Source organism: Cyanistes caeruleus, chromosome 2 (assembly GCF_971803275.1).
Source record: "Cyanistes caeruleus chromosome 2, bCyaCae1.hap1.1, whole genome shotgun sequence".
In the NCBI taxonomy this organism is placed as follows: Eukaryota; Metazoa; Chordata; class Aves; order Passeriformes; family Paridae; genus Cyanistes; species Cyanistes caeruleus.
This window is the reverse complement of record NC_141702.1, coordinates 105,852,252-105,872,902: the sequence shown is the minus strand read 5'-3', so window position 1 is coordinate 105,872,902 and position 20,651 is coordinate 105,852,252. Positions and strand designations below refer to the sequence as shown.

General features: G+C 47.1%; 1 protein-coding gene and 1 pseudogene across 6 annotated transcripts in view; one reads left to right on the top strand and one right to left on the bottom strand.

Moving 5' to 3' along the window:
* The first annotated feature begins 1,770 nt into the window (after window positions 1-1,770).
* On the top strand, window positions 1,771-20,467 carry LOC147655091 (uncharacterized; annotated as a pseudogene). The gene is made up of 4 exons (XR_015282575.1): window positions 1,771-2,685; window positions 2,885-3,061; window positions 4,985-5,145; window positions 16,977-20,467. The product of XR_015282575.1 is annotated as an uncharacterized LOC147655091 (transcript).
* Window positions 10,885-20,651, bottom strand: part of LOC111942001 (uncharacterized) — a 235,442-nt gene continuing 225,675 nt past the window's right edge. For all 5 annotated transcript variants that reach the window (XM_086878881.1, XM_086878880.1, XM_086878882.1 and 2 more), the window contains 7 exons: window positions 20,121-20,238; window positions 19,062-19,165; window positions 17,486-17,690; window positions 16,088-16,304; window positions 14,917-15,003; window positions 12,301-12,750; window positions 10,885-11,843 (listed from right to left, as the gene is read on the bottom strand). In XM_086878881.1, the coding sequence (XP_086735007.1) occupies window positions 12,515-12,750; window positions 14,917-15,003; window positions 16,088-16,304; window positions 17,486-17,690; window positions 19,062-19,165; window positions 20,121-20,238 (967 nt within the window). In that variant the 3' untranslated portion in view covers window positions 10,885-11,843; window positions 12,301-12,514. The remainder of the gene's footprint in view (window positions 11,844-12,300; window positions 12,751-14,916; window positions 15,004-16,087; window positions 16,305-17,485; window positions 17,691-19,061; window positions 19,166-20,120; window positions 20,239-20,651) is intronic.

The following is a 20,651-nucleotide window of genomic DNA, read 5'->3' as shown; positions in this document are numbered from 1 at the left end:
AAATGGAAAGATGGTTTTAAACGTTTGATCCTTCTTGGCCTAGTTACAGGAAGACAACTAAGAAACAATTCCATGGAAATCAATGTGACTGTAGCAATGCAATGTCAGTAAAGTCATGAAAATATATCAGCCCACAGGATATAAGACTGTCATAAAAAGTATTGTCTATTCCACCTGTTTCAACATTCCCTAAAAACCACTGGAATTTTAAGATAAACATCATGTATTCTCACTTTGCAGTGCAAGTAAGGCATTCCTGGGGGAACTGCATGCTCTGCTGTCACAGGCACATGCCTGAAGGTGTGCTGCAGACTGGGGCACAAAACAGCAAAAAGATTCCCCAGGAGATGTCTGATATTTGCAAACCATATCCTGGGCTGCATCTGAATCAGCATGGCCAGAAGGTGGAGGACAGTGATTCTGCCCCTCCGTGCCATTGACATCCCACCTGCAGTACTTCATCCAGCTCTGCTGGGCTCCGCAGCACGTACAGCAAGGACATGGATGTGCTGGAGCAGGTGCCGAGGAGGCCCACCAAGATGATGTGAGGGGTGGAGCACCTCTCCTGCAAGGAAAGCCTGAGATGGGCTTCTTTAGCCTGGAAAAGAGACTTAGGCTTAGGCTTGACTGAACTGTGGCCTACCCCAGTACATGACAGCAACTTACAAGAAAGCTGGACAGGGACTTTGTGCAAAGGCAGACAGGGACAAGGACAAGGGAGAATGGATCCAAGCTGAAAGAGAGTAGGTTTAGATGAGGGATTCAGAAAAAATACTCTCTTGGAAAAGGTTTCCCAGAGAAGGTGTGGATGCCCCATCCCTGACAGTGTTCAAGGCCAGGCTGGATGGAGCTCTAGACAAGCTGGTCTAGTGCAAGGGGTCGCCAGCCACAGCAGGGGATTGCAACGATGTGATTTTTCAGGTGCCTTCCAAGCCAAACCATGCCATGACTTCATGATTCTGGGATACCTCCCCTCCTCGGTCTCTGTCAGAAAAAGAAACTCGGGAGCAAGTTCCACATTGCAGACTCGGTCCTTTGGCAGCCTGCAACTGTCTCAACAGCGGATGAAAAGTGTTGCCATTACTGACACAATTTATCCTTTCTACTTGAAAATTAAAGGCTCCGCTCTTGTCCACTCTCACATAACCATCAGGACAGGGAATTCTCCCCAGTGATATAGAAAACTCTGTAGCCCACACAGTAAGTTATAAGATTAGGTTTGTATTTATTCAGCATGGAGGTATCTCCTCCAAAGACATGCACACCCTAGAGACCTGCCCCTCTCTTTTTATTCTCTACAGACTAGGGCTACACAATACGCCTAATACACATTCATTTCCTAACCCTGCCTGTCCCCACTTCATATTAAAATTAGCTCCACGCCTCTTTGCGATTGCCCACTGCTCCTTGTTGTCACTCTGGTGGTTGTCTGGGGGTCTTTGGGATGAAGTCAGCAATTTTCCTCTCAGTTGAACTTATCACCTTGTCTCCTTATGCATGCTCCTTTTAGTCCTTTGACCATCTTTCAGACTTTGATACCGTTTCTCCCAGCTTAGGGGTCCAAAGAACCCCCTTATCCTGTGGTGCCTTTGTCCTTGTATCCTATATTTGCACATTCTAGCTCTTTATCTTATCTTGTAGTCTTGCTCTCCTCCTGCTCTTGTGGGAGCAGTAAGCATTTCATACGGTTTTGTCAGCCTCCCCTCTTTTAGTCAAAGCACTTTTTTATGCTTGATTCCTAATTCTTAATTTCCCTGTTTCACCACGGAAATGCTTCATCACACCCAAGGAAGAAGAAAACTACAAGCCGACATTTTTATGCATTTCTGTGTTGATTTATTTGGTGATTTCTTTCATAGGTATTTATTTCTCTGCTTGTTTCTTTCGTTGGGCGGAGCGCGCGGCGGCTCCTCCCTTGGGCTCGCTGAGGGAACGGACGAACGGCCGCGCGCTCCGGCGGCTCGGCAGCGGCAGCGGCAGCAGCGCCTCTCTCCATCGGTTTTCCGCTCGACTTTCCGCTCGCTCTCCGTCCCCTTCTCCCTCTCACACTCACTCTACTGCCGTCCCGTCCCGTGCCGTGCCGTGCCGTCCCTCTCAGCCTCTCCCAGCCCGGCTTATGCCGCGTCCCGCAAGGCGCCCGTGGGCGAGTCGGCCCCCGGCCCGCCCCTGTCGGGCCTGCCGCGGTCCCACCTCGGCCAGGTTCTCTCCGCACTGCTTGTGGCGCCTCTGGAAGAGTTTCTGGAAGAGCTCCTCGCTCTGCGGGTGGCGGAGCGGCACCGTCTTTTGGCTCCGCCTGGTGCGGGCCCTGGCCCGGCCCCGAACGAGGCCCCTGCCAGAGCCGCCCCGCTGCCGCCCGGCTCCCGCCCCGTCGCCGGCAGCTTCCCCGAGCCGAGCCCCGCCGCTCGTCAGCTGGGCCGCCGGCCCCGAGTCGCCGGAGCCCGGAGCGGCTCGGGAAGCAGCAGTGCCCGGGGCGGTCGGGTGCTCCGGGCAGAATGCCGAGAGCGCGGTGCCGCCCGGGCGGGCGGAGAAGCCTCCCCTGGAGCGGCTCTAGCGGCAGGGCCCGCTGCTGGGGAGCGGCGGCTGCGGCAGCGTTTACTCCGGGCTCGCCGACGGACCCTGTCAGACCCTATAAAAGTGTGCTACAGATAGAAATAAACGGCACTCACTATACTTCTGTGGAGACTCGTGAGTAGCCTGAGCGGTTTTTCAATATTCCCCTTTGCTGGCAGAGGGGGAAGAGGGAGGAAGGGGGGAATCCTTCTTCAGCCGGCTGTAGCCAAGTTACTTTTCGCTGGGGCAGGGGCTGGCTGTTGTGGAATGGGAGCTGGCTGGGAGGGAGGGAGGGAGCAGCATCAGCCTGATGAGCTGCGCCCCTGTCCCATAGGAACAGCAGAATACCGCCCGCCGGAATGGATCCTCTTCGGCTGCTACCGTGGCCAGCCAGCCACCATCTGGTCCCTGGGCATCCTGCTCTATAACCTGGTCTGCAGGCACCTTCCTTTCCACACCAATGAGGACATCATCCGGGGCCAGCTCTTCTTCCCGCCCCAGGTGTCTCAAGGTGGGGATGTGCCTCCTCACAAACTTTTCTACGGGAAACAAAATTCAGCCATCCAGTGTCTCGAGGTCAGGTCAGAGGTGGTGTTTGGGGCTTCAAGAGCACCCAAAATCCTAGATACTAGAACATTTATTCTGAGAGAAATCCTGTGATGTTCACAATATTTGGAGGCTGCGCTTCTTAAATGAACTTACAAAAACTTTGCCTCCCATCCAGAGGAGCTCTCCTTCCTCAGAGCTCCACATGGAAGAGAGAGCAGGAGAATGGGAAAAATGCCAACTGCTATGATGGTGACAGTAGGAAAAAACAGTAGCCGAGTTCAGAGGGAAAAGGACATAAGGTAAGGAGACCAAGCTAAGTCCACAGGATTTACTGTGTGGTAGATTTTTAGTTTATGTGCTGTAGACAGAGCTCGGAGAGCTTTCCCTGGGGCGTGAACCTAGGGAAGCTGTTGAGCCAAGGAAGAGCTCAGCTGGACACTGCATTTCAGGCTGTGACCAGAGGGAAGGGTGGCCATGGGGAGAGCAGCCCAGAGCCCAGCCACACCATTAGCTTTGCAGCAGGGCCAGGAGCTGCAGTTGTTTTGGGTTTGCCATGGGGTGCAGGAGGAGGCAGATGGACAACAGCTTTGGCAGACTGAATGTCCAGTCAAAGGCTTGGGTACTTGGTCTCAGCCTTGCTGAGAAAGGGCCCTGTGTATCCCTGACAGGAACTGATGTTTTTACTGAAGTTTGAACAGGTCCTGATTTGGCTTTTAAGCTGTGCCAGAAATTATGAGATACTAAGGAAGGGTGTGCATCTGTCCCTGCTTCCTCCACCCCCCTTCCTGGCCTTGGCATGGGGTCTCTGGAACAACTTGGGCAGGCAGAGACCTTCCAGAGAGCCGCAGATCAGAGAGCTCTGCTGAACTTCCTAAATGCCAGTGAGTCTGAGATGCTGGATGTGTGGGAGCTGGAGAGCTCTGAGCATCCTGAGAGCTCAGCAGCATCTGGGCTCAAAGGCTGCTGGGGAACTGTAGGAGGGAAGGGCAGCAGCAGAAGGAATGAGGGGATTGAGAAAAGCAGGTTTTGCCATCCTGCAGAATGGCTTTGTGGGGACTTGGCTGGAGAATCAGCAGTGGTTGTTAGGTGCTTTAGGGGCAGGGAGTTTATAGGGATCTAAACAGCTTCCCATACATCCAAAAGGCCAGTGGAAGCACTGTCACCTGAGAACATCTTGATGTCAAATATGTGGATGCCAACTGGGAATGTAGCCAGACTTGTACAGAAGTGAGCACAAGGGGAGAGGTGGCAAATGTGCAACATGGTGTTTCCCTCACCACTTGTCTTTCCATTCCCTGTCCTAGACCAAGCTGCAGCATCAGCTTGACAATTCTTTTCCAGCCAAGTTCTAGCTAAGAGCATGGCTAAATGTCATGAGGCATCAAAGGGGGAGAGTTGGATGCTTAAGCTGAATACTATTAAAATAATATATTAGAATTAATACATAAACAAAAATTATGGATGCTAAATCTGAACCACAGTGCCTGTACAAATTGCAGGCCGCATGGCTCCTCAGGCTGCCTGAGAAAGTAGCCTGGGAAAAATATGAGAAGGAATTAAAACAATTCTCAGGGACGCTAAACAGCCTTGCAGGTGTTGTTTTGCAGTCTCTTGTTTTCCCTTGCAGGAGGGAGTCAGGGGGGCAGAGTGCCCCTGACCAATGATGGTAATGTAGCACTTTGCTAACCAATAAGAGTTTCCTTTCTGTACTTTCCACGTATCTGTCTATAAGACAGGCCTGAAGCAATAAACTGGGGAATTCTCCTGTTGAGGCTCCCTTGAGAGTCCAGTGTCGTTCTTCCTAGCCGTTCCCAATCAGGACGACAAAAAATTATTAAAATAATATATATAGAAATACATATTAATAATATTCTATTCTTTTCAGGCTTCCTTTCTGAATCTCACTGAAGGGGATATGAAGAAGGAGTCATTGTGTCTCCCTCTGATCCCCCCGATACGCAGGGCAGTAAGTCCCGATGTTGGCAGTGCTGCAGGATCTCGGAAAAGCTCTCTGCAGCTGGATGTGCAAGAGTCCCAGGAGATGAGGTAAGTCAAGGTGTCTGCTGCTCCAGTGTGCTGTTCACCTCGCTCTTCCCATCTCGTGAGGTTATTTTGCACAGTCAGCTCTCCCATGTATTTAGGCAAACCTCTGTGTATTCAGCATTTGGCCCCATCTATGGTGATCCAGCCCAATGTCAAACCCAGCACCATATGGCCCAAGAGCAGAGGTGGTGGTGGGGAAGAGGAGGCAGGGCTGAAAGGCTCCTCAAGACAGGTCCTCTTCTGGACCTGGCTGTTGATTCCCTCTGTAATGTTTGTGGTGTCATTTGGGAACTGTATTGCATGGGTCTGGATGCTGCAGATCTTTGAACACTGTGATCCTTCACTGTCAACTTCTGCAGCCACATTAACATGTTTGGGCAAATACTGGCTACTTTAGAGGTGTCTGGAAATTTGGGTGTTGTTTCTGTAAATGTCAGATGTAACTTCTCTGTGCCTGGACCTCCACTGTGAAATGAGATCCCAGATAAATTCTGGGGTACAGATGTATAATCCGATCAATGTCTAATATTAAGGTCAAGGCTTAAGATCAGACAAGGCGAGCTGCTAGAGAAGAGTAATAGGACTATACCTGATGGAAAGATATTGGCTTGGAGAAATGTGAGAAAATGTAGCTGTCAAGCCTGTCTGAGAGATAACAATAAAGGAGTCACAGAAGTATCATTCACATTGAAAATCTTCTGTAGGGCTTTTAAAGTGCAATCTGAATATCTTTCTATAGCAGATGAGTGTAAAAAAGCATTTTCTTCTTGAAAGAGCAAGGAGGTGTAACATCATTCTCAGGAGACAGCAGAGCTCTGACCACAAGGAGCACGAGACTGTCACCAGTGTAAGGCACAAACAGGCAAAGTCAAGCTTTGCAGCAGTACAAAAGCAGCTGCCCTCCATAGAGACTCGTGTCTCAGCTCAGCAGCTCTTGCTGCTTCAGAGGGGCTGTAGGAGCCACTTGGCTCCAAAAGGAGAGACAGCAGAACTGGGGGGTTATGATGCAAGTTGAAGAATGACTGCTGTGTTTCAGCCGGAGCTTGGCCAGCTCTGTCTGACTCCAGCAACTGAGAGCTTAAGGACAATGAATCAGCTTTGCATCTTGTTTAGTTTCTGTGTTGCATTTCCTCCTTTATCACAGTGACCATGCTAAGAAGGTTTGCCTCCTTTCATGCTTCACACATTCCCTCCCTTCTCTTTCTATCTCCTCATCTGTTCTTTTGTCTTCCATTTTCATAAGGCCAAGATCACCAGCACATCCAAAGAGGAGAACTCTTAACAAGCAGGTTGGTATAGGGCATGCCTGTCCTCAAATGACCATTGGAATTTTGACTCAGAGGTGACTTTTTGAAAGCTTGGATAAAAACCACTCTTTTCAAGAATTCTTTAAATTGATTTCAATCCCTTGATGGGCTCAGTGGACACTTGGAGAGCCCAATAACTGGGAATGTGCTCTGGTGGTGCAGTGAAAATTCCTCCAGTGTGAAGTGTTGAGTTTCAGGAGCTGGAGTGGCACCTTGGGGCCCTGGAAATGCAGTGCAGGAAAAGGAAACATTCCTCTCCATCCAGCACATGCCATTTATCTCCCTGAAGCATTTCCAGTGTCACAGTTAGTAGAGAATAAGCAGATATTGAGCATGAAATGGGAAATGTTCCCAGTCCTTCGTCCTGCCCTTAAAGGAGAAAACCTTTCCTTGGGGCACTTTCTGAGCTGAACCCTTTGAGATCTGAAGGAGATCCATGGACATTGCCTGGTTCTGCACTGGGAGAAATAGGGAAACCTCCTCTGAGGGAAAGTCCTTGTGAAATTTCCAATTAAGGAGAAGGAGGTTTCCAAATGGATGCAGCCTATGCAGGGTCTGAGTTTGTCATCCTCTGAGAGCACAAGCCCAAAGCCACCTATGGCAGGTTCACCATGACAAATCTCTTCCCCGACTTTCTCTGCCTGGGTCAGTGCTGCAGGCTGAGGCTGCAGGAGGAGATGCCTTCTGCCTTGTCCCTCCCTGCCTGCCTTGCCTGATCCCTGACAAGTAGAATTTTGCCAGACAAAATGCAGTCTCTGGTGCATCTGTGTCAGCCAGTGCTTTCAAGTTGAAAGCCTCAATGAAAGTCAGTTGTTGTTCCTTTGCCATCTCTGGGCATTTACTGATAGGACAGATGAGACTTGAAGACATAATTTTGCTGCTGCAGGAAAAGGGATCAGATGTCCTGGTCCCTTTGCTCAGGGTTTGTTCTGCCAAATCCTGGGTACAGCCCCTTTGGAAAGACTCCTTAATTGCTGATATGCAGCTGGGATGCTGAATGCAGTTGGGGAGAATTACTGCTCAGTATTGCTCAGGTGATATTTTTGCTTGATTACTTGTGGAAAATGAGCTATTTTATTAAACCTTATCTTTTTCACTTTCATTACTGACCATATAATTCTTCAGGAAAAAATGCTTGAGATTTAAGAAATATGTACTTTTTTATTGTCTGGCTTCCGCTTGATTTTTTCCTCTGTGATGCCATGTAAAGAATGATTAGTTTTCAGAGTTCTAACGGTTCTCTTTAAGAGTGTTTAAAAATGACCTGCCTGCCTCTATTTCCATTTTTTGAATTGTCTGGAACTGCCATGATCAGTACTGTTTTGAGGCAGGTCATGTTTGCATTTGTTTTGGGTGTGTCTACAGGAATGAATGCAGGAAGTAAACCTCGGTAACAATGAAGTAGAAAAGTGGAACATTTGGATGGCCAATTTTTTGCCTACAGAAGTAGGCTCGCTGAATACAGGGGACATCCAATGGGGAGTGCAAAGCTTCTTTTACCTCTGTCACATGAAGCCATTGTTTGTGTCGCAGTATTTCCTTTTTTATGAAGGAAAATATAAACAGCCAAAAAACCCCAAACCTAGAACTGGGTGGGAGTTACAGAAATGAAGGCTGTGAAAACTAGCTTTAAAAGCAATTACTGTGTAGGTTTAATTGTCAAATTCTGGAGACCACTGTGGGTTGCTAACTGTTTGGAAGGAAAGGGATTTCAAAGTAGTCGGTGGGCAACAAGCAGCACATAAGCAAAGCAGTAGAAGCTCTGTCTCCTGGCTTGCCAGCTCCATACAGTTCAGAGAAATTCTAGTGATTATAATTTCTTGAAAAATAAATAGAAAGTGTTCTTCTGAATAATTCAAAAACCCTTGAATGCCTCACCTTTTGGATGCATTGATTTTTAAGGTGGGAGTTCAGCTAACTCATTTCTTCCCTTGTATCTGATCTACAGCTTCTTCTAGAGACACAATGTCAAGGAAGAAGTGGGTGGACACCTCCCATAAAGAGAGCCCTTTGCAGCCTCTCCATCCAGGTGGCCTCCCTCCCCTGCCTGGCTGGAAGGCTGATGCTCAGACCTCCAACCCTCTGGGCCTCACCTTAGCCCCACCTGGCATGCCCTGCCAGCTGCTTCTGCTAGCATTTAAGGAGCTCTTGATAATACTGTGCTACTTAAACCCACATTGGGATGTAGCTCTGTTGTGGTTCACAATGAAGCAGATTGCCTGCTTTGTTCCTGCCCGCCCTGGTGATCCTGTGAGGGACTGTAGTGTATGTTTTGGCTCCAAGAAAAGCTTGGGTTTGCTTCTTAGTGTGGAACAAATATTAGAGTAATGAAATGGACAATTAAACTGCTCACAGTGGAGGACAAGCTCATGCTTTCCTATGTCAGCCTTGCATCTCATGCTGCCAAGGTTTGTTACTCATCATGAAAGAGTTTAATAGAAAAAACCCAGATTCCATGTTGCATCGGAATGGAATTGCTTTAGATCATTAAGAATTCTTATGACATGAACAGGACAAAACCCTTCCAACATTCACTTGCCATTGTCCTGGATTTCTGCAGCCCTGTGTAAAAACTTACTATAGGCAGAGTGTTTGGAATTGGTTTGGGACTTTCTGAAAGATGTGTGGAACAGTATGCAGGGCTCTCCTAGCAGAAAATCATGCTCCATGCCTCACAGAGTAAGTACTTGAGGAAACAAGTTTGCTGATCCACAAATTCCTTAAATCAGTCTATTTGCCAGTAAGAGAAAACAGATTTGGGATATGTAATCTCACTTTAATTCATTGTGCAGAAGAACAGAAGAGCACTTCTTGTGATCTGTGTGTCTAACCCAAGTGACCTTGCCTCCAAGAACTTGGAAAAGTGGGGAGAGATGGAATCAGTAGCACAAGGATCTGCACAGTGATTCTCCCACAGGCCTGAGGAAACAGCCCACTTCCACTGGGCCACAGCTTTTTAGCCTACATCAAAACTTCATGCTTCAGATTGTGGTGGTGAATCCCCCCAGCCTTGTCAGGCCACACTGTGACCTGAGAAACGCTGGTTAGTCCTTGGCCTTGCTGAACAGCCCCTGGGCTCAGCTCCTCTTGAGCTTATCAGAAACACTGAGCGCCACCAGGAACTTGTGCTGTGTAACGAGCTCCTGGGGTTTTCTATGAACAGCCTTGGAAATTACTTTTCTTGCCTGAATGGCATAACATCCTTCTTCTCACACTTTCAAAGGCCGGGTGCTGACCCAAAGTGCGGCCACGATGAAGCATTTTATGACTGAGGCCCACTCTCTTGTGGCCCATGAACAGCGGTCCAAAGGAGGCCCTTGGAGCTCTCCTGGACCACAGGGGCTGCCAGCAGCAAACGCCCTTGGAGTGGGGCCTCTCAGAGCCAGCGAGCTCTCACGCTTGCTGCACTCGCAGGATCGCCCATCAGCAATGGATCCTGGGCCGATACCCCCACTCCTGGAGGCTGCAGTTTAACTACTGTTAAGCTTGAGTGCTGTTAAGCTTTTAGGCCATATTCCTTTTTATCCTTGTCCCTTATGTTCCTTTGTCAAACACACCTAAACACACACACAAAGATAGTTCTTGGTTCATTTCTGGTTTCATTGACTGCATTTTGTTGGTTGCTTTTTTCCTTGTTGTGCCTTAACTGATTTGTAAGTAAGAGTGTGAATGTTGCCAATGAATTTTGTTGAGCTATTGTTTCATATTCAATCTGGTTTTTACCAATAACCTTGCTGGAAAACTTTTAAGCAATCTCAAACACTTGTTTGTAACAAGCTGTGGGAGCATTAGGTACAACCTCGGTTGACACTGAAAAGCAGGAGAGTCATTCTAAAGTGACAAGTTTAATTGCCCATTTTATTACTCTTCTATTTCTTTGACTCTAGGAAGTGAGGCCAAGCTTTTCCTGGAGGCAGAACGTGTGTGAGATGCACTTTGGGATTATCCCATAGCTCTGGGCTGAATGGCACCCAGGAGTACAGACAGATTTGAGGAACCCTCATCACTGGTTGTTGGCCTCACATCCACTCATCCTTCTGCAAACAAGTAGCAAACAACACTGCTGAACTGCTGTCCTGGATAAATGTACATACAGATGACTTTTCCAAAGCAGTGCATCTTTTCCCACATGCTCTTCTTACCTATGAAATTGTGATTGAAGACACCTCTGAGCCAGATCGGTGTGAGCTTGCAAAGGGGCAAAGCTTTGGGATTTGGGCACACTTCTCTTTGTTTCTTTGCTCAGGCCTTTTGTGAGCACAGAATACATGCAGGTAGAAAACTTTTGACTCTACAGGATCTTTTGGGTCTATTGTCCCCTGTCCTAGTTTAGGGCAAATTTGGGAGAAAAGCTCCAAATGGGGGTTTCCCCAGGGAAAAAAATTCAAATGACCCCTCCCCCCAACTGGTCTGGGAAAAATAATTGCCTTGGAGAGAAGTGGAAAAAGCTGTTTATTTAACAGAAATTGAATAATATTAAACAATAAAACGTCTTGTTGTTCGATGGGATGGCGAATCTAGGAAGAAAAGTCCTTTTCCATGTGGTGTAGTTCGGATTGCTCAGGTTCTTCTCAGTCCTTTTGGTGATGGATAGTGCTGAGGCCCAGGCCCCGGTGGGCCAAGGGCTTGAGCTCCTGGGGTTTGTCTGGGTGTTTTTCAGTCCAAAGCATGTTTGCACAGATCCAGGAGAAAAAGAAAAAAAGGTCCAGGGAACTCCTCTGCCTCAGCTAACTAAAACTAACTAAAAGCCAAAGAGAAGCTCTGTCCCGCTGTCTCTCCGTGCAGCAGAGAGCACAATCCAGGAGCAGGATGCAGGGGGGGTGAGTTTTCTTTCAACACAAGCTGCGTGCTTCTTCTTCCCCCCATTGCTCTCAGAGCCAGTCTCAAAGGTGAGAGGCCCAGCGAGGAAAGGACGTGGTGAGTCACTGGGACATCAAGTGAGCTGTACTCTGATAACCTCAGCACATCTCCTCTAACCTAGCAGGTCCTAGTCTCACATTCTATGCTTGTTTTTTTAAAAATGTAACTTACATAACATTAAAAAAAACCCACTGTATCTACAAAAATATATATAAATAATTAAAATATGTCATCACAATTTAAAAACTACAATCAAAATGTATCCTCAAATGTACGTTATAATATAAGAACACTTCATCCCTACTATAATATATCCCTATACTACACTACTATCCCTATACTATATCCTACATCCCTAACTCTAAAGCCTATGCTATTAAACCTATTCTTCAATCAATCTTCGGAGAGGCAGAAGCTTCTTCCTGAGCTCCGAAGAAAGAGGGCTCTTCTGGACGGGAGGCGAGGACTTCGTAGGTAAGAGCACACATGAAGTATGCAGAGAAAACTTCTTCATAAGAGAGGAGCCTGTCAGGTCTGCAAAATGGAAACACAAAGTATAACAGAGAATGCAGTGCAAACCTAAAGCATCTGGAGCTCCATATATCATGGGATAGATTCCTGCAAACTTCTAAAGAGCTGCACAGGAAACATGTTCCTGCCTGCAGCCACTTGAGGCAGGCCAGGGGACACCCTGCCCCACTTGCACAGAGCTACCACCACAGGAACAGCCTGGCCTCTGGGCTGGCCTGGGACAGCAGGGAGCCCAGAGCCCTGGGCTTTGCAGCCATGGCTCAGCTGCATATGCAGCCTCCTGCTCCTGTCCCTGCCCCACAGCTGAGCAGCCCTACAGCTGCACGGGGCACTGGCAGCAGCACAGCTCATTGCAGGGGGCACACGCAGGGCAGAACTGTTCCCTGGGGATGAGCACAGGCTCTCTAGGCTGGCACAAGACCCTTCCTCCTGCCAGAGAGCAGCCCAGATCCCCCCTCACCTGTGTGTGAGGCTGAGCCCTGCTCAGCCTTCATCTTGTCCTCAATCTGGAGTTGTTTCAGGCCCCCCATGCCTTGACTAGGAAGGGCAGTGGAGAGAGCGGGGGCGGATGCAAACCCTTCCTCAGTATTTTGTCGTTGTTGGCACAGCAAAAATGTCACATCCAGAGGTGTTGAAGTCAGCTCTTCGTCATCTTCCTGGAGAGCATCAGGCCCTCACCAGCCCAAGATGCTGGAGAGGTTTTCCCGCACATGTGGAGGCTGGCTGGCAGCACACTTCCTCAGCTTGGTGCCCATCACCTTGTAGAGGGCAGAGGCAAGCTTGGTGACCACAGTGCGGACATTGGCGCTTCGCACGGGCAGCGCCTTGTTCCCCAGGAAGGACCAGAGCACGGGCAGGGCGTAGCGCTGGACGACTTCAGGGCTCCTGGGATAAACCCATTCCACAAGCACTGCCGGGAGAGAGACACAAGCTTCTTAACCACCAACCTGAATGCAAACAGGGATCTATTTCTAAGTTTTGCCTCTGGCTAAGATCAGAGAAAGAGCACACAGAACCTCTTGAGCCAGAAATGGGCAAAGCAGCTGATCCTCCCAGAAACAGAACCAGCAACCCCCCAGGATTAATTTCTCCCAGCAGGGCCTTGTAGCTGTGGCAGACTTTGTATTTTTATTAAACCATTTCATGATCTGTTTCTGCAGGGATAATGCCTGAATATGACAAATTGCCTTTTATTTCCATGAAGAAGTTGTCTAAACCCACACTGAAAATGTGGACATGCACCGTAGAGAGTCAATTGAAGGATTTGCAATAAAAAGGATGATTCCATTTTTGTGACCTTTGATGTCAAGTGCCAGAAGTCTAATCTGGCTCTTCCCTTTGCTCAGTGGCACACAGCAAAGGGCAGTACTAGACCACACTTCAAAACTCCAGCCCACCAGAGGTGGGTGCTGCTTGACACTTGGAGTAGAAACATCAGTGACTGGCTGGTGTCATTGGCAGAATGCTTTCGTGGCTTCCAACAAACAGCTGTTCCAAACCCCAGGGTGTCTTAGATAATGACCCAGACCCCATTGCCATGGCATCTGAGCATCTCCACGTTTTAATGGCATTTCCCCTCCCAATGTTAATGGCATTTTTCCTTACAATGTGCACTGAAATAGAGGAAGAGAGAGAGAAAACTGTTACCCAGGGGACTACAATTTAACCAAAACATGAGTGTTTCCTCACATTGTGCCTGAAGCATCCTCTCTACTTGTTTTCTGAACTGAACAATATGAAACACAGAAGAAAACTGAGTATCAACAGGTTCCGTGCACAGCAGATTTAGCTGAGAGGTCAAAAGCTGAAATGGCCTTGAGACCATTCTCATTTTCTAAACAGGCAAAATGCTGTGTAGGAGCCATTTATTACTCTGTGGTGGAAGAGACTTCATTTTCTCTATGCTGTTAATTCACCAGCAGTTATCAACATTTCAACAGCTCCTGGAAGTACCCAAAACCAATGCTTCTAAGTGGGAAAAGGGTTATGGTATCCATTTAAAAACGGGGGTTCACTTGAGTTGAAATGCAACTAAAGACATTGGTCAGTATGGACGTTGAGAAGAGAAAGAGCTGTGTGTTCCTACTAAATCTCAGACAGCACATCTGCTCTTTCTAAAGTAGCCCTAATTTATGTTTAATTCCTTCATTTGAAAAAGAGATCAAAATAACTGCAAAACTAAACTCCCTCTTCCTGGAGATCTACTTTATTCAACTGCTCTTTAACACGCCTTTGACATTCCCAATCGCTGAACATGCCCTTTTGAGATTCACAATGAAGATACAAAGTGTATTAAACCTTGCATTTAAAGATGCTGGCAGAATTAGTGGTGGATTTAGCCCCAGTTAAAGCAAGGCCATAAATCAGCTTCTCCACTATATATTGAGATGATCATGTTTCCATTTCTTGTCTGTTGCTGCCATAGCAAGCTCCTCTGAGGAATCAATTAGCAGCTGCATTTGTAGCATTTTGGACAGCGCTGACATAGGAAGACACTGTTTGCACTCCCTGAAATGCTCAGCCCAATGCCACTTTGACAGCACAGGCAGGGAGCCTGAGCACTCTGCTTCTGCCCCTCTGCCCACAAAGGCTACCCTTGCACTAAATCTGTGCCTCTAATATGTGTGTTGAGTTTTGACCTAAGCTGAGAGCCCCAGGCCCTGCAGGGTTCAGCCTCAAAACCTTCCAAGAGCAAAACAAGGATTCTGTGAGGACAAAACAAACTGATCCCCTGAAACAGCATTTGCCACCACTTTCCCTCAAGGGTCACAGATGCCCTTGAACTTCCAAGAGAGGAGCCAGCTAGGGTATTTTTAGCCCTTCCCTTTCCTGAAGGTGGCTTCTGAGATGTCCCAGTGAGAGCTCAGCCACGAGGCCGAGCACTGCCCCCGTCTCAGATGCTGCACACCACGGCAGCAGCCAGGAAAACCTGCCCAATACACCTGCCATGGGTGTTGGGCAGGAGGGACAAGCTCAGCAGGTCCTGATTTGGAGCAGCTACTCTACTGTCTATTTACAGGCATTCCCTGAACATTCTTCCTTGGAAGACCTCTTGGCTTAGAAGGGTTGGCCATACCTGTGATACGCTCAGTGACATCCAGTAGAGCTTGGCCACTCAGTTGACTCCATCTGTGGCCAAACTCTTTCATCAGTGATACTTTATCTACAAGAGAAACACACGTTTCTGCTCACTCTGCGGAGGTCATAGGAGAAAGGACAGTGGGGTGGGAAAGGGCAGGGTCAAGCCCATTTTATAAAATAAAGTCAATTTCTGCTGATTCTTGAATCCATTTCTTCTTTCCTTCCAGCCTCCTAGGGAGGGTTTTTAATTCCAAAAGAAAAGCTCTCCTTGCACAATTGTAGATCCAAAGTTGTCTGCTCTACCAGGAGCTACATTAAACATTTCCCATCAGGGTCCTCAAGAGTTCAATCACAAATAAGCAGTGAAAAGGGTTTGCATCCCAGAGCAAAAATGAAGAATCCCATACTTGGAACAGAGAAAGGCACTGAGTCAGGCAGTTCATGAGCTCACAGAGCAGCTGAGGTGGAGAAAGTGGAAACTCCCCTGGAAGACCTGCCTTTCTAGCACTTCATTTCTCAAGCATATTCCTCAGTGCGGCATTTTCAGAGCTGACATAAATCTGTGTGGCAAAGGAATTTGCAGCAGCCCTTGCCTAGGTAGCTATTTGCTACAGCCATCTTGTACCATGCAAAACAACATGTGGAACAAGGCATCATTGACAGCTGGATTTCTACCTGTTTCTTATAAGGAAATGAAGCTGCTGAAACAAAAGTTCTCCTTTGAAAAAAGAAGCCAAAGAAGGAAGGTGGGAAATGGGCAGCTAATGCCTATAAATGTAGATTCTTCCAGGAGGCTGCTCTGCAGAAACTCTGAGGGGCCTGTGTCCCTTCATGCCAACAGCAAAGCTATTCACTTGGGAAGTCAAATGGGGCCCAAGCAAACTCCAAAAGCCCCTTGGCTCTGAATTCTAGCAAAGCTGTAGTCCAGGACTTCCTCTTCAGACAAGCAGCACAGAGCCAAGGGCTCCTGGGATCTTTGGGAAATGCTGATGCACATTCAAGCCTGTTGGGGCACTGGTGTGTAAGGACTGCAGCTCCACAGCTTCTGGTGGATGTCAGCTGCAGCGTTCCACAGACAACAAGAGCTATCAAGGCTCTCAGCATTCTCTTGTGTGGGAGAGGCAGAGACACAGCTGAGGAGAGTCCATGTCAGGGGTCAGCCTTACCTAAATGAGAAATGGATTCTTCCAGCGCTTTCACAGCTGCAGAATGAACCCCGGGATCCTTTGAGTTCAAGTTGTTTGTAATTCCTTCAACCAAATGGATGATCACCGGGCTCAAGGCATTTTCCAGGATGCCAATGATTTCTGCCAGCACGTCCAGCGCTTTCTGCTTCACCCTCTTGTGGCTGTCAGATATTCTCAGGACAAAGTAATCAAAAATCTGTGGAGAAAACAAACAAAATGACAGCTGGATTACAATGTCCTTGTTTGAAGAGGGGATGTGGACATGTGCACTCAGCAATGTAAAAGATGAATCTGATCCTTTTGGACAGGTCAGCACTTGCTTGCACAATTTCATTGTTTTCCTGGGGACCACTCACTGGAGTGGTTGCACAACCTCATGCTGGTTTAAAGATTTTCATCTATTTTGAAGCGGTTTGGGTGGGGACAGAATAATTCCTATGGTGTTTCCCTCCACCTGTAAATCATTAAATTAATTAAATTAATTCATTTATTAATTCAAAAATATGACCTTTGCTTTAGAAGCATGGAACCAGATATTTACAGAACTCATTTTTCTGTACACTTGCCTCAAGTACTGAGGGCAATTTTGATATTGCCAAAACTATGGCTGGAGGAGATCTATGTTTTCTTTAGTCTGTCTCTGTGTCTGGAGAAGTGCAGGGCTCTGATCAACTCTTCCAGGAACCACACCATTTGTCTAACTAACACGTAGGCTTCTGAAATTTATTGTGCTGTACAGCTCTTATTAGAGCAGGTTCAGTCCCTTGACAGCCACATTATCAGGCACCATTTACTGGAGAAAGGGAAAAAGCAGCTTCTGGGAGGAGAAGGCACAGGTCTGTTCTTATTAATTTTCCTCCTTTTCCAGAGAGAAGAAAAGGACCCCTCAAGAAGGTTGAGCACCGTCTTTCCCAAGAGGAATAGGGAATGGAAATGAGTAGCCAGACGCGTGCCTGTGCAAGACAAGATGAAGTTTACAGAAGTGTCCTATAAAACAATCTGGGTTTAATCCAACCCAGCCTGATACTTCTCTTCTCCATCCAAACCCATTTTTTATCAAGAGAATAATTGCCATGCTTTCAGTGCTGCTATTCCCTTCACTTAACCCAGCTGGGAGTAGGAGAGAGCAGAAGGTACAGCAGCAGCAAACTCTGTCATCATTTGATGAACAGCATCAATAGGCACCTGCCCAGCAAATACAGCTGGACTGAAAGAACTTGTTCTGAAGCCTGGATCTGAATGAAATTTGTCTGTGTAAGAGGGACCAGCCTGGCCCAAACTGCTAGGATGTAGTGCCAAGACACACAGAATGAACTTCACTGCTCCAGGCTTGGGGAAGGAGCTAAAGGAAAGGAACAATGAAGATACCCTACATACTTGGACAATGTTAGTGGAGATGAGCTGGGGGCGAGTTTGGCACAGCTCGAGAAGGAATGCCAGTCCTTCCAGCCGTGTCTGAAACCCCTTGGCTTCCAGGAGATCGTAAAGCTTCTGGAGCGGCTCCGTTTCTTCCACAGCTGGAGGTAACGTGACCTGGGCTTTTGCACGGTGGAGGAGGCGTCCCTCAGAGGTAGACTTCACCCTGGAAAATAAAACCAAATTAGAACTTGGTGGTGATAATACCTTCAGTTAATGGAGAGCAAAACATCTCGAGAAGCATCCCTAATGATGTGATTTCCAGCTAGAAAATCATGAGGCTCTGAAAAACAACGTGGACCTCATGACAATCATTACGGGAGACAATCTGCGAGTAACATTCTCACCAGTGCTCACTCAGGAAAACCAAGGATGAGATGTATCTGATCTACCTTCAGATGGCTTCCCAGGCACAAAGGTCTCATTGCTTTGTGGGGAAAGAGAATTTAAACTTGCAAGTTTAAATGCCTCCTCATAGGGGACATGTGTGTCTTATAGTAAGGAAACTCATCACTCTGGAGAAGTGTCTCTACAGCAGGCATGACAATCTGTAACAGTAGCTCAGATGCCTCTGAACAGATGAACAGGGGCATATCTGAAGGATCCAGGAAATCAGTAACAGAGATAAAAAGAGAAGGCAGACATCCCAGCACTATGCTAACTTTATGTTTGCTTCCCCAGAGACAGGATCCACAGCTTAACAAACCCACAGGGAACAATTCTCCTGCATCAACCTGTCTCTTCCCTGAGCATTTCAAGTTCCTAGCTATGCTACTGAGGCATGTGCTCACTCTTCTGCCACCACTGAGCATGACAGAGCTAAAGAACTCTCCTCTGTTATCACAGGAGAACAGGTACAAGTAGCTCTGCCCCTGGCAGAAAGGACAGCAAGGACCAAATTGCTGTCTTAAATTTGGACTGCAGCACAGGGGGAAATAAACCAAACATGCAGTCCATCAAGCAAACAGTGTGAAGGACAGGAATATCATAACAAAACATCCACATTGAGACACCTGTTGACCAATGTCGCTTAGGAATTGCCTTGATACTTACTACTCAAACTTGGTACAGTTTGAGAGTAAGAAAGCCATGAATCAGCCAGGCCCAACAACTTGCATGGGAGCTGCTTGTTTGGGGAATGGCATCTTGTTTCCTGACTGGGACTTCTCATCAAAACACCAATCTGAAAAAGACTCCTCTCTGATGAAAACAACCAATCCTGATTGAATTTACTTGTCCCAAGTCCGGCAGCAGAGACACAGCCCTCTCCATGCCTCCACAACACTGCCCTTGCCAGTGCACTGCATCGTTTGAGCCACAACCAATGGATGTCTTTTTGTTGCCCAATTTCTGTGGAAACCTCTCCAGAGAAGCTGTGTTCAGTGTAATGCAGAAGTAGCCAATTTTTATCATGGAGCATTTGTAGGGAATGGAAACCATCTCTGGCACGGGTCATCTCCCCCAGAAAGATTTTCCTGAGGAAGGACATGTAAAGCTTGTCACGTGCTTTGTCCCATCTAACAAAAGTGCTCAGTACCGTTTACTAGAAGGCAATGTGGCCTGGGGCTTCTTCGAGGAATCGCTGCTCTTCTTCACCGGCATCTTGACAGATGGGCCTTCACCCTTCTGGCTTTCCATCTCCTACAAAGACATAAAGAAACCCCATGACTCTTTAGAAAATGCAATAGGAAACTCCCTGTTTAAAACACAAGTTGGAACCTCAGGATCACGGCTACCAAGGCTTAGGGAGACATTTCCTAGCTTACAGAAGGCAACAGACCAGAGATTCAGTGATGCCAACTCTTTGTTCTCAATAGCCCAAGGCAGGTTATGGGTGCTGCCATACTGAGCAGCACTCTAAAATCCCAATTTCATTAGTCTTGAGCAGAAATGGGAATAATGCACACTGGTAGGCAATGAGTGTTCTTTAAGGAAGCAGCAGAAAAATTTGGACTCTCTGGGAGCTGGCCCATTGTGTTGGAAGTTGATTCAACACTCGCTCTCCCTGTTCCTCTACAACATCATGCTCCCTTCTATAATGTAGATAAGAAGAATAAAAAAAACCCACAAACAAACAGATGGTTTTCCACAGGACGCTGCTGAATTCCAGCTCCAAAGAGCTTGAGAGCAGGACAGTATTCCCAGCAGACAGACAGTAATGGTAGTAATTGGGATTGACATGTACATTTTTTGCATATTTGGAAATTTTCTTGTATATTTGGAAATTTTCAAGGCACTACTACGTCCAGTGTCTTTTGCATAGACTATATTATCTTCAGAAGCACTATTCTTACTTAATTCCTTTACTGGGGGCACAGTAGGGAGAGCATGGTGAGGGGTTACACTTAAATGAAAACTCTTTTTCTCCTCTTCCACTTTCCCCTTTGTGATATTCAAAATATTCAAACCCCCACTTTTTCCCTAAGAATATCAGTCCCTTTGTAGTCTGCAGATGAACAAGCTGAGGATTAACTGCTCATTCCCAGGAGCAAAGTGATTCAGGAGAATGAGATAAAGACTGATTAGGTATATTTGATCTCATATAAGCATTGGCAATCCTTGCACAAAGGAGACATTTCTCCTGCCAAGCACTTACTTTCTTCTTAATTCTTGTCAGAATATCTTCCAGGTCACGGGTAGAAACAGATTGCTCCAAAAGCCTTTTAAATTTTGGGTGACTTAGCATCATCTTCACCATCTCCTGTCCATAGTGCCTAAGGAACAAAGGAAGGGAAAGAAAGAAAAGTGAACAAACATAGGAAGAGTGTTAACAGAAGAGGCTGATACCTTAAACTCATCAGGTGCAATCCTTGCATAAGAAGGCATTACCTACTCAGCAAAGAGAGACATTTACCTCCACTTGTCGCTGCACAGTGCTGTCAGCTGAACACAAGAGGCAAGAGGAGAACGTGGGGCAACAGAAAATACCATTTGGTTCTGAAACTGTGTGTGTGCTTCTGTGGGATCAATGGATCCCAGGGAACAAGCAAAACACATCTGCTTGGTTGTCAGAGCCCATTAACAGTGTCTTGCTACCACTGCACAATAATTTGCCTTCCTTTAACAGGCAGGGAAGCCAGGACAAAACACCTCTAGCTTCCTATTGATTATTCTATACCATATGTAT